Here is a 16702-nt window from a genome sequence, read left to right on the forward strand (position 1 = left end):
TCATGGCTCATGAGTTTGAGCCCCGTGTCAGGCTCTGTGCTGACAGCTCAGAGCCTGAAACCTGCTTTGGATTCTGTCTCCCTCTCTCCCTGCCCCTCTCCCACTCATTCTCTCTCTCTCTCAAAAATAAACATAAAAAAAAAAAATAAAGGCTCTTTACTGTCACATGAGGATTAGTTTTAGAGACATTTCTTAGTGGTGTTACAGTTAATGCTTTATGCTTAAGTAGAATTACATATCCTATAAAGGTTAAATGGGTTTATCTTGTCTCCTTCCTCTCAAAAGGACCTATGCAAATTTAAATTTCTAAATATACTTAGTCAAGTGAGGGGATGGAGCTGGAAAATTGGTAGGAACATGAGTTAATGGATTTTACTAGACACGAGTGGGTTATTAATATACGATGACTGGTAACTGGTAGAATCTGCTGTGTATTTAGGCAGACACCCAGGGCACAGTGACTGCCAGTTCACCCAGTTAGGAATCATATGCTTCCAGAAGTAGAATAGGAGGCTTCCATGTCCTGACCAGAGGAGACAGAATTACACTACCAAAATAAATCCTTGCCTACACAGGGATAAACAAGAATTTGGAATGTTGGAACGACACAGAAAAAGAATGGCTAAGGTTGTGGGGAAGGCATACGCTGCATGTAAATTTCCAGTGGGGTGGCCTCTCAGCAGATGGAGGAGACTCTGGGTCAGAACTCTAGAGAAGCCCGAATCCTTTGGGATTAGTGACACTCTAAGGCGGGTGGCGGGAGTTACGATTTTGAGACCGGGTTTGGCAAATATTCAAGGTAGAATAACCTAGGATGGAACCAGGAATAAAGACATTATTTTAATATTGGAAGACACAAGGGTAAGACGTATCCTAATAAGTGGCTAGTCTATAAATTAAGGGTGGATTAAGGAGTAATGTAAATCAATATTTGTAAGTACTCTGAAAGCAGTTATTTAGTAGATAGAATAAAACTGGCAATAGCGTTACATCAAGAATCTTCTGTCAAGAATCTATAGGTGGGATTCTTGTTGGAAGCAGCAGGAGAAAATGGACAAGATTTATGTTTTATTCACATTAGCTGTGCTATACACACTGGCCACTGCTTTTTTTTTCTTTAATGTTTATTATTGTTGTGGGGATTTAAAAAATTCTTACTGGGTTTCAAATCATCTACGATATCCCAGAGATAAGAGTTCATTCATCAGGCCTGGGGCACATGAGTGGCTCAGTTGGTTAAGCATCTGACTTTGGCTCAGGTCATGATCTCACGGTTTGTGAGTTTGAGCCCCGTGTTGGGCTCTGTGCTGACAGCTCGGAGCCTGGAGCTTGCTTCGGATTCTGTGTCTCCCTCTCTCTCTGACCCTCCCCACTTATGCTATGTCTCTCTATATTTATTTTTAATTTTTTTTAACATTTATTTTTGAGAGAGAGAAAGAGAGAGACAGAGTATGAGCAAGGGAGGGGCAGAAAGAGAGGGAGAATCAGAATTTGAAGCAGGCTCCAGGCTCCAAGCTGTCAGCACAGAGCCCAAGGCAGGGCTCAAACCCACTAACTGCGAGATCATGACCTGAGCTGAAGTCAGACCCTCAACTGACTGAGCTACCCAGGTGCCCCAAACATTAAACATTAAAAAAAAAAAAAAAAGAGTTTATTAGGCCTGTATTGATGAAGCCCTCTAGGTCATCGTCACCATTGTACCCAAGCCACTATTAAGTGTGTGCCTGCTTCTGTGCCAAGTATTTAGTGCACATCACAGCATCACACAACCTGTGAGAGTGTGACTATTATTCTTCCATTTACAGATGATGAGACTGAAGCTCATACATTAATTCGCTTGGCTGAGATGACACAACTGGAAGGTGACGGAGTCAGCATTAAAAAAAAATGTCTATAATAATTCGTGTGCCCAGACTCTTTATCACATCTGCAACATAACTATACATCCATGCAATGGAAATCCATGCAACGGAAATCCATGCAATGGAAATATGGTGGAGGTGAATTTATTCTTTCGTCTCCATCTGACCCAAGACTAGAGGAAAAAACAAAATTTTCTCTCATGTTCTCACAAAATATCTAGTCTTAAGGAATAACGGCAGCTTGATTTCAATTTATTTTTTTTTAACCTTTTAAAAACTTACTCCAAGGCTATCTTACTTTGATTTACTTGTCTTTGAGATCAAGGCAGGGGAGGGGGTAATTTACACATTGTCAGCTTTTCACAAAGTCTTCCTTAAAGCCATTCCTGAGCTTTTAAATATAACAGGACCCTGCCTTTTAAACTGCGAATTGCATCTCGGTGAGAATGTATTATGGCTTTTCAGTTGTTAGCATTGAGCTTCCAGATCTTCCGTGAAGAGATTTTCAGTTCCAGTGCTTGGAAACTGTAGGCCTGAGAATTCCCTCCAGCACCATCCTTGGGGACCACTGCCTTAAAAACCACTTAGGAATTGTGCGGATTTTAAAATTACAGTCAACAGACTCAATTAAAAAAAAGAGTTTCCAGTAAACTGCCTACAATCCCAATTTTCCCAGAAAAATAAGAAATGTGTATGTAGCAAAGAAATCAATGCACACTGAGACCAAACAGCTCGTCTTCTGCGTTGGGTGAAGCCTGAGTTATGAGATCTAAATCTGGTATGGTAATGTGCCGGGCATGTAGCACCGTCCCCTCTGAGAAGTCTTCCCTGAGTCTTCTGGACCAGTTTATGTTCCCTCCTGTGCCCTCTGCTGTCACAGCACAATGTTATTGTGTCACTTATCTTCCTTTCTCATTAGAGTGCAAGCTGCGCAGGTAGGGCGGGGGATTTATTCGCTTTTATCACTCAGCACAGTGGTTGGCACAGGGTTGGTGCCGATAACTGCTTAACAAATGGAGCCAATCACCTTGATGCTAGTGACTAACCTTTAGACCTGAATTTCCTATAGCATGCCGAATATCTCTATGCCGGGTTGTCATAACCACCTGGTTCAAGGATAAAGTAATTTAATCACCAACAGTTAGTACAGGTGATTTTCAGTTTCTTCCTTTTGTTTTTCTTAGACTTTAAAAATCTTTAGCGAACCAGTATTGTTTGGTTAAAAGAAAATTACCTATAGAAATGGTGTATCTTTAAAAAAGTCAGGTATGGGGCTCCTGGGTAGCTCAGTTGGTTAAGTGTCTGACTCTTGATTTCAGCTCAGGTCATGATCTCATGGTCCTGTGGAGCCTGCTTGGGATTGTCTCTCTCTCTCTCTCTCTCTCTCTCTGCTCCTCCCCCACTCCTGCTTACTTGCACTCTCTTTCTCAAAATAAATAAGCAAGCATTTTTTAAAAAGTCAAGTATGTTCAGGGTGCCTGGGTGGCCCAGTTGGTTGAGCGTCCGACTTCAGCCCAGGTCATGATCTCGTGGTCTGTGGGCTCGAGCCCCGCATCCGGCTCTGTGCTGAGAGCTCAGAGCCTGGAGCCTGCTTCGGATTCTGTGTCTCCCTCCCTCTGTCCCTCCCCCGCTCACGCTTGGTCTCTCTCTCTCTCTCTGTCAAAAATAAACATTAAAAAATATAAAAATAAAATGTTAAAAATAAAAAAATAAATAAAAATTCAAGTATGTTCATACCGTATTGCTTAAACCACGTATCCTTGCAGGCTGACAAAAACTCAAACTACATGAAGCGAAAGAGCGGATTAGCCATAAAGATTCTGGTGTCGCAGGATAACCATTAACAGGAATGTGGCAGCGCTTGGTAAGTCCTACACCCTACAGTCTGGATGCCCTTAAAACTCTCTCTTATGTTCTCATCCCCAGCCCATAGAGCCAAAGAGATGGTAGGGACAATCCCAAGGTTTACCTTAGCTTCAGCCGGACACAGAAAAACTCTTCTAGTCTCAGCATTCCTACAGAACAGGTCCCTACGGAGACCACCTACTAGTGGCCAGAGGGACTGTTTGATAAATCCCACAGCAATCCTGTAGGTTGGAGGAATGTCTTCAGAAACTGGTGGGCAGATGCCGGGGTGGACCAAGCAACAGGTTATCTGTCACGTATACTTCTACTCAGACTGTTCTCTTGCCCGGAAGTTTCTCCAATTATGAAAATGCTTCCAACCTTCAAAGCTCAACCTTAAATACCACTTCCTCTGTAAAACCTTTATGGATCTCTTTACTCACTGAAGTCTGAACTGTATCTTCTTTCCTTTGTGCTTTTCCTTCTGCCTTATTTTATACTGTTTATGTCTGCAAACTAACAACAGAAACATATATAATGTAATTAACTCTAAATTTTTAAGTCCTACCCGAATTGAAATTCTGATTCCCAGACTAACTAGCTAGGTGACTTTGGGCAAGTTATTTAGCTTCTGGGCTAGTTTCCTCATTTATAAGAAAAATGACAGGAGTTGAGGATAAAGTATTCTCTCTTATGTTCTTGTGTGGAAACTGCTTCACAGTGCTTGGCGTGGGAAGCCTTCACAAACTGCTAGCTTTCCTCCGTTGGGTTTCTCTTATCACTAGACTACATACTCCCTGAGGTCAGTCAGGATTCCCCACCGTGCTTCTTACATATTTTAAAGGTATGTAGTCTTCATCAAATGTTTGTTGATTTGAACTCTTTTCTGATTGCTTTCCCAGACAGTGTGAATTGGTCGTATTAATATCTATTGAGAAGTTCTAAGTGCTTCGCGTGTATTGACTTAATTTCCATGGTAACTCCATGAGATAGGCTTTGTTGCTTCTATTTTATGGGTGATTAAACAGGTGCAGGAAACTTAAGGAACTCGCTGGATGTCGGAAACAAGGGAGTGAGGAGCTCTAGGCCCTCCACTTCTAATCATCCCTGTTCGTGGTTTCTTGGTGGCAGGAAATAGGTCTACTATGAAACAGCTCGCATTGCTTTTTGTTTGAATTTGTTGAATTTAAAGTAATCCAAACAGTTGCTCTTTTTTTTCCCCCTTAATCCGAAACTTCCAGGAGACTCAATAGTCTCCTATGACAATAACCTCTATCAAGATTTTACCAAAAACACAAATAATTGCACTTGAGCAGGAAGGACTCATTTACCATGCCGCAAATTCCTAGGGTCCCCCCTTCCAGTAGGTTTCAATCTTCCGGATTATTTTGGAGTTTGACCCAGTCTATCTCCAAGCTGCCTACTAGAGTGCTACACCCAGTTAACAATTTGCATAACTGTACCAGCAAGCAGCCGTGGGAACTGGGGGAAAGCAAAAAGTAGCTAACTGCTAGGAAGAGGGTGAGAAATCCTGACCCTGGCTCTTTATTGTTGGACAATTTTCAGCGACACTTCGTTGTTGAAGCTCAATAGTTTTAATTTATTCATCTTCTCCAACTTCATTGTATCGCACTAATCCCCATCATCACTCCTGATCACCCGTGAAAGGAATGACTTAGGGAAATGGGAAAATAGCACACAGGGGAGGGTTTAACAGTGACTCCCGTACTCACATGCAGTAATGTTTCCAGGGCATCTTCACACCTTTTTCTTCCAAAAGAGCTTCACCTCAACTTTGTGATAAGGAAACAACAGTGTCTCCTTTTTACAAGTGAGGGACCAGAGGTTCACTGAAGTTAAGTGACCCAGCAGATGCCCATAAACGTGTGCACTAATATAGGTATTCTATCCAGGGCTTTCTCTACTGGCACAATGTTTTTGGAGACAGCAAGATGCAGCAGAAGTTTCTATTTGGTCACAGTTCGGGGCAGAAATGGGGCTATGGTAAACAACTGTGGGAAGGACGTATCAAAAGAAGAAGGGGTGGCATCGATGTGGCCAAGGGAAGAATCTAAGTCTTCTCAAGTCTGTGTCCTTCATGGGCAAACTGTCTGGGGTTGGGGTGGGGGATGGGAGAGAGGCCAGAGGATTCCCGTAGGAGGTGGATGGGCAAGAGAACACCGTCTGGCTGCAGTTTTGAGCTCTCCTTCCGGGCCAACGTTACACTTGCATTTTTGTGTGAAGCTGAGATGCTGTAGAGTGTTGTCCATCTAGAACTGTTGGTGCTGCAATTCCTCACATAAACAAGTTTATACGGTTAGGTCTAAAATTCCAAATTTTGCTCCTTTTTTCTTAATTTCCAAAGTTCCACACGTCCTTTTCTGATTTATAGGGATGCTGCCCTCTTCATGATTCAGTTTCCCTGTCTCTGTATTAGTAACTTAGTTTGTTATGTTTGGCAAAGAATTATTTGAGAGAAATCGCTCCGAAGATTCAGAAGTAAATCTGATTGATCCTAAAATCTAGCAAGTGAAATAAAGAAACGACAAATTTTTAATCAAAGTAAGCAATAATGACAGGTTTATTTAAAATTTCCAGTAGAGAAAACCCACTAGTTTTGGAATAAAAGTACTCAATGTACGAGAGCATAAGTGAATATAAAAGATTAGCAGAAGAAAAATAAAACCAAACACAGTACAAAAAAAATCCTTAAAAGTTTGAAATGGATTTAAACAGGGATGTTCTTTAAATCCTCCAAATATTTAACAGTTGGTGAACAATTCACTTGAAAATTAAAGCCAGTTTCTGTAAACTCCATAAAAAACTGCTTATTAAATTGAAGCACTCCATACGGTTGGTATTGAGACATACAGGCAGTCGATTTCAGAGTAGCAGGAATTACTCATTTGCTCTCACAGTTACATGAATTAACCAGCTGCACAACTGCTTTTTGGAGAGGATGGGATAGAAGGCGCCCCCCCCCCCCCAAAAAAGAAAAGGATAAAATGTCTAAAAAATTGAAACACAGCAAAATTCAGGCATCAGTTTGTTTCCTGAAAGTCACAAACTGACTTTTTACAGTATATTCTACATTTGCAGTTGTCATTTCCCTCTCCCCCACCCCCTCAAATACTAAGTCCACTAGTCTAATCCATTCTTAACTTCCAAATATTCTGTACATATATATTTAGCAAAGAGCATATACCTAATATTATTCTGACAGCAGTATGGTCAGCGTACAATTTTAGAAAGATTACTATGTATATCATCAGATTAAACTTTACTTAAAAAACAAACAAAACCCATTACTAAACAAATAGTTTTAAAACATTATGAAAACCCATGAAAATAAGACTCAACATGGGTTCTAAACCTGATAAAAACACACTTCAGAAAGACTATTAATGCTAAACTTCTGCCAAACGATGACCTTAAAGTGCCAAACACAAAAGAATCTCTTAGGACCATTTCTCTTAGGACCAAATAGATAATTTGTCCCTGGCTTGGCCATCTCTCCTTTAACTATACACGAAGTCCTGCTAAAAGTATGCATTTTAGTTGATTTTACAATAGAATGTTACAATGTAAACTAAACAGGTTCTTGATATCGACAGTATGTTACCAAGGTTTTTGTTTTTTTTATTTTTTTAATTTCTGAATCCAACAGTTGGTCACAGAGGTCAAGTATTATCAAGGCTCCTTTGTCAGTTCTTGATCGTGTCTGACTCATCCATCCTTCAAGTACATGCAAGGCTCAATAGTTTTCAAGAGGCAGAAGCCTGAGGCTGTTTAAGACACAGATGAAATAGGATTGTGAGGTGAACCCATCTGAGTAAGAACTTTATCCAGCCACTGGAGGGGGCCATGCAGGTGGATCTCAATCCAGCAGGGGGTGCTAGTAACATCCTGGCGGTGGTATTCTGCTCCCCAACCCTAGAAGACACAGTGGAGGTCATTTAACTTGCTTCACTCTGTGATTAAACTTTTTAAGTAAGAAGAATTCAAGTAATCAGACACTCTTGATTAAAGACACAGATGCCTTCCATAAGACAGATGCTTGTGTGCACAAACACATACAGTATGGCAGGCAGTTTCAGGTGATGGGTGTGTTCTAGGCTCCCTAAGTTTCCTCCACAGAATCAAAGTTAAGAAGCACTGGTCTCGGGGAATGAAAGTTTCAAATATATTATAAGGCTGTTTCATTTAATGAAGGCACCTTTTAACTTTTTATCATCAAGAAAATAAAGAAAAAGTCATGTTAGCCAAACTGACTTTCTGCTTCTTCCCTCCTCAGCCACTGAAGGTCCTCCTACCAACACAGAGCACTTGATCTTTCAGTCTCTAAGCAAACGGGCAGAGGCACCTACATATCCAGAAAGCTATTATGGACACCGAAGCATTGCTTTGAATCAATAGATTCCATTATACATTTGTACAAGAAGGCAGTCTGCCAGACATCTTCAGTATGACTGAATCGGGACACTAAAGTTGCAAAAGACAAAGGTAATTTTGCAACTGCAATGATCAAAAACTCACTAGTGTGGTGGGCAATGGAATATAAAGCTCTCATAAACCCTTGTTTCATGAGGAATGTCAGAGAAGGCTGGGTTCTATTTATCTGATACCTATCTACTCCAGGAATGTCAAGAAGTACATATAAATATCAGAACTCTCAGGAAGAAGGTGTGATATATGAAGTGCATATGTATATACATTCATACATTTGTACAAATATCAATACACTGCTATGTTAAATTTAAAGGTATGTGTGCCTGTTTCCCCCATTAGACAGTAAGTTCTTTGAAGGCAGGGATCAGATCTTATTTATCTCCATCTCAAACATCTAGCACAGTGATTGGCACAAAGCAGAAGCTCTAGAAATACGTGTTCAGCTGAATGGACTTGGATTTTTCAGATATATGGGGAATTTACTGTGCAAATAATTTAGAAAATGTATGTTTTAAAGTCCAAGATGATCATCTTCAAAATGGCAAAAAGACTGGCTATTAAAATTAGCAAAATGACCTATATAATTTCTCTAAGATGCTAAGTGTGCAAGGGCAAGGTATAAAACCCTTATGGTTTTAATAAAGAACAAGACCATATAAACACTATGCAAACTTGTTGTTGCAAATGTATGATAAGCAGCTGCCCTTCATCATGTCAGCAGGAGTTTTAAAACAAAATTTGTTCACCCTTAGCTTTCCAAATCCAGCTTCCCAGCTATGTCTATTATATCTTATATTACCCTCCATTCCAGTATATATCACGTTATTTTATAATTAAGCATATACTAGGCTGTAAGCATTTGTGAAGCTAGAAACTTTAAGGTGCTTTTTTTCATCTTTGTATTTATGCTCTGGAATAGTGCTAAAAATATTTGCTGAATGAATGAAATCCAATACATTTTTAATGCATATCCTCGTATCATAAACACTTTTTATTAGTGTAAAGTTTGTTTTTACTTGTGTGTAAACAATTAAAAATCTATAAAAGTAAAACCATTAAAAGTGACAGGGTAAACAATATGAAATGAGTTTGAAGAGAAATCCAACTGGAGCAGTAGAGTCATAGATTCTTCTTGAGTGGCCCTTCAAGAATAATAGACTCATCAAGGGAACTCTGTAATGATTACCACAGTTCCCAACTCTATCCACCCATTTTAAAGATGAACATGAGGAAGGGCAAAAGATCCCTGTGCCTTAATCACACAGTTAAAATGGCAGCTAAGGGGCGCCTGGGTGGCTCAGTTGGTTAAACGTCCGACTTCAGCTCCTGTCATGATGTCACGGTTTGGGAGTTTGAGCCCTGAGTGGGGCTCTATGCTGACAGCTCAGAGCCTGGAGCCTGCTTTGGATTCTGGGTCTCCCTCTCTCTCTGCCCCTCCCCCGACTCATACTCTTTCTGGCTCTCTCAAAAATAAATAAATGTTAAAAAATAAATAAAATAAAATAAAATAAAATAAAATAAAATAAAATAAAATAAAATGGCAGATAAAACTAGAACCTGGGTTTCTTGACTCTTAATAGTTATTCTTGGGCACCTGGGTGGCTAAGTTGGCTAAATGCCAGACTTCAGCTGAGGTCATGATCTCATGGTTCGTGGCCTGTGTCGGGCTCTGTGCTGACAGCTCAGAGCCTGGAGCCTGTTTCAGATTCTGTGTCTCCCTCTCTCTGCCCTTCCCTCGCTCACACTTTGTCTCTCTCTCTCTCTTTCAAAAAAAAATAAACATTAAAAAAAAATAGGTATTCTTTCCTCAATACCAATAAAACAACAAATAAGGGGCACCTCAGTGGCTCAGTCAGTTAAGGGTCCAACTCTTGATCTCAGCTCAGGGCACGATCTCATGGTTTGTGAGACAGAGCCCTGAGCTGGGCTCTGTGGTGACAGCGCAAAGCCTGTTCGGGATTCTCTCTCTGCCTCTTCCCTGCTTGTGCGAGCACGCACCCTCTCTCCCTCAAAATAAATCAACTGTAAAAAAAAAAAATTAAAAAAAAAAAAAAACCCCAACAAACAAAAACATCGCTGGCAAGTCAGAGTCTTCATTTTAAAATTCATTTTAGCCAAATGCAAAGTCAAAAATTAAACCGTGAATGTTAATAGTGCATGAGAAAGATCTTTCCAGTCCCATAGGTACACAGCATATTAGTAAACTTCTTTAAAAGGTAAAAACCCTCCTTTAATACTAACAAGGTACCATACTCAGCCACACACACACATCACAAAACTGGTGAATTATGTTTCAAGAAAACCAACACCAGGAGAAAAAACTCAGAATCTGCTAATATGATTCAAGAAGTAAGAAAAAAATGATATTCAGGGAAAGGCATCTTTGATCTAAAGGATGATTAACAAAGTAAGGTTCCAAAATTACCCTCTGTAATACATACATTACAAAACAGGTTTCACAACAAGTTGGGTGAGCTTCTGAAGAGAGGACATAAAAGGTGATTGCCTCACCCAAATATATAATTAGTTTTGTTTCTCAAGGTAACAGAGGATGAAAATTTATCTTTGAGTATTTAGAGACAAGTCAGTTACTAGAATAAGTTACAACTCATGAAATCTAGTCAGATATTTGATATTTAATTTTGACATCTTAAAATTTTTTTTATTTCTTGGAGGTGGAAGAGAAGGGAGAAAGAGATTAATTATTGTGAGCAATGTCTTTAACCTTCTCCATCCTCAACCCTAACAACAGTCTTAGAACGAAGGTATCTACTGATCTTTGGGCAAGGGTCTTATTAACTTCTGAATTATAGGAAAATCATGAGGTTTTACTGGAACCATTAAAAAAACCTGACCTATCACAAATAAACCCCAGCATGGTGAACTTTTATTTAAAAAAGATCACTCATTTATTGCTGAAACAAAAGCAACAAATGTTATCATCATAAAGGTACTAAAAACGCAGAATGAAAAGGAAGGGGGGTGTGTTTACTGAATTAATCTTTTAAGAAAATCGTGCATTTAAATTATATATGTTAAATATACAACAAAACATATTCTTATGGTATTACAGTAGCTAAAATAGTGCTTATTTGAAGAGGAAAAAGTTATTAAAGCCTGCTACACTGTTGACATTTAAATACAAACACTCCTGTATTCTAATTGTATCCTAATAACTGACATCCTCACTAAAGTTTAAAAAATGCCTAGGTAATAATGTTGGCTTCTATGGACATATATCAAGAGGATATAGATTTATATACTGCGAGAAAGCACAGCAAACATGTTAAAGCCTAAGCAGAGGACTTACTTACTTTTACAAAGCTCATGCGGATAGTACACATTTTAGTGAGCTCATAGACTGTCTCGAAGCCATGGTTCACAGACTGTGCCAATAACTGAGCAAATTCTTGGTTATTAAAAATTTTCAAACTACACCCACTAGGGATCTTGCAAACAGTAGTGGGGTGAAATCCATGATGGTAGTTGCAGTTCCGACTTTGCACAAAGATGCTGCTGTCGCTGAGGCACTCGGCATACACTTCCCCTCCCACATAGTAAAGATGCACTCCTGTAGGAAGACAAGGGACGGATCATATTCATTATTTCTCACAGCTGAAAGGCATCTGTGTCTCTTCAATATATGAATTCGCATGGATTTAAACTTTGGTTTTTCTCTAAATCTTGTACAGCTGATAAAATCTTAGTTAACCATATTAGCTAATACAATGTCCTTTTGTTAACGTGTATGTCTAAGAGGTTTCTAAGAAATAATATAACAACACAGTCTCGTAAAAATTAGTAGCGAGATACAGCAAGTTCATTTTGATAAGAGTCTAATGCTCTATTTGGCCATGGATTGAAAGCATATTCTCACTCTAAAAATACAGCATAATAAAGCCGGACTTTATTATTGGATTCTACATATACTCATCATATGAGCTCTCTTTCTTGCATTTATTTTGTAGCTCAGCTCTTTGAAAATGTTAGGGTAGGAGAAGGGAGAATCAAAAGTAAAAGGGCTAGAAAACCACATGGAGGAAGTAGTGCTGAGAGCTAGAAGATGAAGGTCTGGGGGTGAGGGGGAACTATAAAAATAATTCATACTGTGTGGAATCTGATCTCCCTGAACTACCATCTGCTCCAAACTTCTTCCTGTGACATCTTAGAGTGCCAGGAGTGTAGGAAATTGATCCTACCCAGCCTTTAAAAAAAGGAAATGTGGGGGGTGGGGGGGTGGGGAGGAGACGTTCTGACAAAGCCCTACACCATTAAGGGAGATTATTATAGGCCACGCAGCAAACAGAGTCCCATGCCATGTGGCTTTAAACAATCCACCTTGCAGGCAACTCCAGCATGGCTCAGCCAATGCTAAAACTACGGTCTCCAATCCAATCCAAAATATTATGTGTTGTGTTTACATGTACACACAACGTCTACGACTTCTGTGGCAATTAAATAGCTGCTGGAGCAGAAGTCCATTTTCCTGCTTGATGTAGAGAAAACAATTTGAGAGAGAGAGAGAGAGAGAGAGTGCACGCACGAGAAACTGTGTGTGTGTGCGTACACACACGTGTTTACTTTTTCTCCTGATTATAAAAATGAGGAATTTTCATTTTCAAAAATTTAGAAAAACAAAATATAAAGAATAAGAAAATATCATCACTTGTTTAGTGATGTAGAGGCAAAAGTTAACAGTTTGATGTGCTGTATTTGGTTCTATTACTAAACTTTCTCAGTAAGCATTTAAAGTTATCTACACGATTATATGGATACAACAATTTACTTTAGCGATTCTCCCGTTACTGGACCATAGTGTTGACACTAATTTTCTTCTGTTGTAACAATGCCAGGATAAATGTCTCTGGATAATTTTTGATAATATCCTTAGGAGAGATTCCTGGAAGTTAAATCACTGGATCGAAAGCTCTTGATTCACTTTGCCAAACGACTTTCCAGAATGCTTATATCAATTTACACCCTACCGGCAGTATATGAGTGCCTTTATCTTTTTGCCCATGCCAGTATTGAGTGAGTTTAAGACAAAAACAAATAAATTAAAATAAATTTTCACTGAAAAACAATATTGTTTTCATTTACATGTGAGACTGGATATGCTCTCATATGTTTATTAGCCATCTGTGTTTCTCTTACGAACTTACTGTTCATATTTCTTACCTATGTATCCTACTGGGGTTCTAATATTTTTATTATTTTTTTATGAGCTGCAAGTAAGATATAAATAATTTATTTCCTATTTGTTTCTCTATCAGTCCTTTGTCTTTTAATTTTGTTCTTGGTGTTTTTTTTAACCTACAGAAGTTTGAAAGCTTTGAGTAGTCAAATTCTCTTGTGATCTTTTCTATTGCTTTTTATGCTTAGAAAATTTCTGTCTCCGATAAAATGTATTTTTCTTCTTGCTTTTTACCAGCTTGCCATTAAAAAAAAAACCCCTCAATTCACTAATCTATTTGCATATGTGAAATGAGGTCAGGGTTCCTCCCTACAGCCTCAACTAAAAACTAACTTTGTTACTGCAGGACCATTAGAAGACTACTGATTTGTTATGCTTCACTTAACATACATTAATTTTGAAATACAACATAGTCTGAGTTTAATTTATTCTACCATTTTGTCTATACCCTGACTTAATTGTAGTTTCATAATTAACCTAACATCAAGAATTTTTTCTTTACTCTTCCATTAAAAAAATTAGCTATTTTCACTTGTTTAACCTGCCAGGTAATATTCAGATCATATTTTCCGACTTTCAAAAAATAACACATTGTGATTCTGGCATGGATCATTTTAAACCATAAATTGAATTAGGAAGAAAGGATATCCTTAAAATATTCTCACAATATTAAGCCTTTTCTTTAAGGAACACAGACTGCTTATTTACATATCTAAATTTTCTCTCTCAGTAAAATTTGGTTTTCTTTACCTAATTCTCATGTATTGCTCATTCATATTATTTCCAAAATTTTACGTTTTCTGTTGATATTAGAAGCATGATTTTCCTCTACATTATATTTTCTAACTGGTTATTGCCAGATTAAAGAAAACTGACATAAAATCTCTAAAACTAAATTCTTTAAAGGTTTCTAGATAAACAACCATAACTTCTGAATAAACACAACGACCACGAGTATTACTATGCCAGTAATACCTACATCGGTGAAAGAAGAAAGGCACTCATCCATAGACTTATGGTATAAGTGGAAATTAATAAAAGCTTTCTGGAAAGTAATTGGCATAATATATCAAGACCCTTGACCTACTAACTTCAGTTCAAGAATCTCTCCCAAAAATATTATCAATTAATCATATCATCTGCAATAATTACAATTTTGGCTTATTTCCATTATCAATAATTCTACATTTGAATACGCTAGTCAAGATATCTGGAACAATGTTAAGTATCAGCATTCCCAGAATCTGTATTTTCTTCCTAATTTTTAATAGAAATATTCTAGAGTGCAATGGCTTTTTACTACTTTGGGGTAACGGTCAACTTTAGAACTTAATGAAAAATTTCTCCCTTGATCCCAAATATATGCAATATTGTGTTTATGTACAATTTTCAGGGTTTACAGATCATGGAAAGAGATCTATATGTTATGAACCTAGGTTCAAGCATTTCATCATTAAATGCGGAGTTTAGGATTTGGTTTTTTCCCCCTTAATCATATTAAGGAACTATCAAGTCCTGTTTTAGGAGGTTTATTTTGTTTCTTTGTTTGTTTGTTTGTTTTTTCCAGGATTGAGTATTGAACTTTACCTCAAATGCCTTTTAAGCATTTACTAAATGACCTCTTAATTTGGTCCACTGTTCTAAATTTTATAGTAGGTCATTTAAAAAAAAAATGTTTACTCTGGAAACAATTTCAAATGTACAGAAACAGAACAAACAGCCAAGAAAAACAAAAGAAGACCCACGTAACCACTATCCTGATTCATTTATTGTGACAATTTATTCTATATTTTTTATCATTCGCACCTCCTTCCCCTCTATTTTTTTCACACATACTCTCATATGCATATATGTGTATATGTATATACATACATATGTGTATATGTATACATAAACATATACACACATATACATCCATATATATATTCTGACACAGATTTTAGATGGATAGACATTTGTATATATGCATATATGTGTGTATTTCCTAAGAACAGGCATACTCTCTTACATAGTGACAATATAGTTAGCAATGCCAGTATATGTAACATTGATATAATACTCTCATCCAATCTACCACTCATATTTTAACTTTGCCTGCTGATCCCAATAAGGTCCTCTGTGGTATTTTTCCTGTTTGGCACAGATCATGCCCAGGGTCAGCTTATTACCTAGCTGTCATATCACTTTAATCTCTTTTAATTTGGAACATTTCACACCTTTGTCTCTTGACATTGATATTTTAGAAGAAAACAGTTCCTCTTCACCCTTTTTAATAGAATGTTCCTCATTTTGGATTTGTCTGAAGTTTCCCCATGATTAGATTCAGATTTGCATTCTCAACTGGAATTCTGCACAGGTGATGTTACTTCTTTCTCAGGGCATCACATCTGGTGGTATATGGGATCCATCTGTCTCTCACTGGTGACGATAATTTTGATCTCCCAGTCAAGATGCTGTCCAATGTCTCCACTGTATAACTACTCATTTCTATTCTCCCTTGTTACTAATAGGCAGTCTGTGAGGAGACACTGTAAGACCATGCAAATATCCTGATTCTTGCAAAAAATTCTCTTTAGTATTCACTGAGGATTCTTGCCTGATGGCTACAAAATGATGACTTTCAAACTCTAGCACTCACTGCACATTTGTGAACCAGCTTTCCCCATTCATTCTTTATCCTTATCTATGTATTATTGGCACGAACTTATAAATTACTATGGTTTTTCAGTGGCTTAAAATCCATGACCATACTTCATTATTTTGTTACTCAAACTGTCCCAGAAGTGGCCAGGGGAAGCACCTCCAAGATGGCTCCTGTGACACGCCCCCATCACTTTCATTGGCATCTCTTCACTTTCTGATATAACAAAATGTTCCAGGCTCAACTCTGTCTACCTGGTCTGGACTTGGGAGTCAGCCCTTTCCCTGAGGAGTCCTGACTCCTCTCAGTGGGAAATGGTGTTAGAGACGATGGGCTGAGAACCAGACATGTTTATGGCTCCTGGGCATCTTTGCCTGCTGGCCCTTTCAGCAGACAGATCAGAAACTACATGCACGTATGAGCACATCTAAATATGCATACGCATACACACACACATCCACGTGTACACACATACGTACATGTATTATTAAGTCATGATTTCACCTTGATACCTCCACAGGGTGGATTTTTTGCCCTCTTCCATACTTGTATGTTTCTTACTCCACAGTGAAAATCCAGGCTCCCGGAAACATCCACATTCAGTCATTTGCTTAATCTTATAACTAAAAGTTCCATAACTTTTATTCATACTGCTACTAAGCAATCAAAGCCTACTAAAATGAGCTCAGGATTTGTTTACAAGCACTCTAC

The 16702-nt window shown here is 38.3% G+C and overlaps 1 protein-coding gene across 2 annotated transcripts in view; it reads right to left on the reverse strand.

Moving 5' to 3' along the window:
• Positions 1 to 6270: 6270 nt before the first annotated feature.
• SMAD1 (SMAD family member 1) overlaps positions 6271 to 16702 on the reverse strand; it is a 78588-nt gene continuing 68156 nt past the window's right edge. For both annotated transcript variants that reach the window (XM_027066834.2, XM_053216909.1), the window contains exons 6-7: positions 11471 to 11727; positions 6271 to 7640 (exon numbers count right to left, since the gene is read on the reverse strand). In XM_027066834.2, the coding sequence (XP_026922635.1) occupies positions 7497 to 7640; positions 11471 to 11727 (401 nt within the window). In that variant the 3' untranslated portion in view covers positions 6271 to 7496. The remainder of the gene's footprint in view (positions 7641 to 11470; positions 11728 to 16702) is intronic.

This window comes from Acinonyx jubatus, chromosome B1, assembly GCF_027475565.1.
Source record: "Acinonyx jubatus isolate Ajub_Pintada_27869175 chromosome B1, VMU_Ajub_asm_v1.0, whole genome shotgun sequence".
In the NCBI taxonomy this organism is placed as follows: domain Eukaryota; kingdom Metazoa; phylum Chordata; class Mammalia; order Carnivora; family Felidae; genus Acinonyx; species Acinonyx jubatus.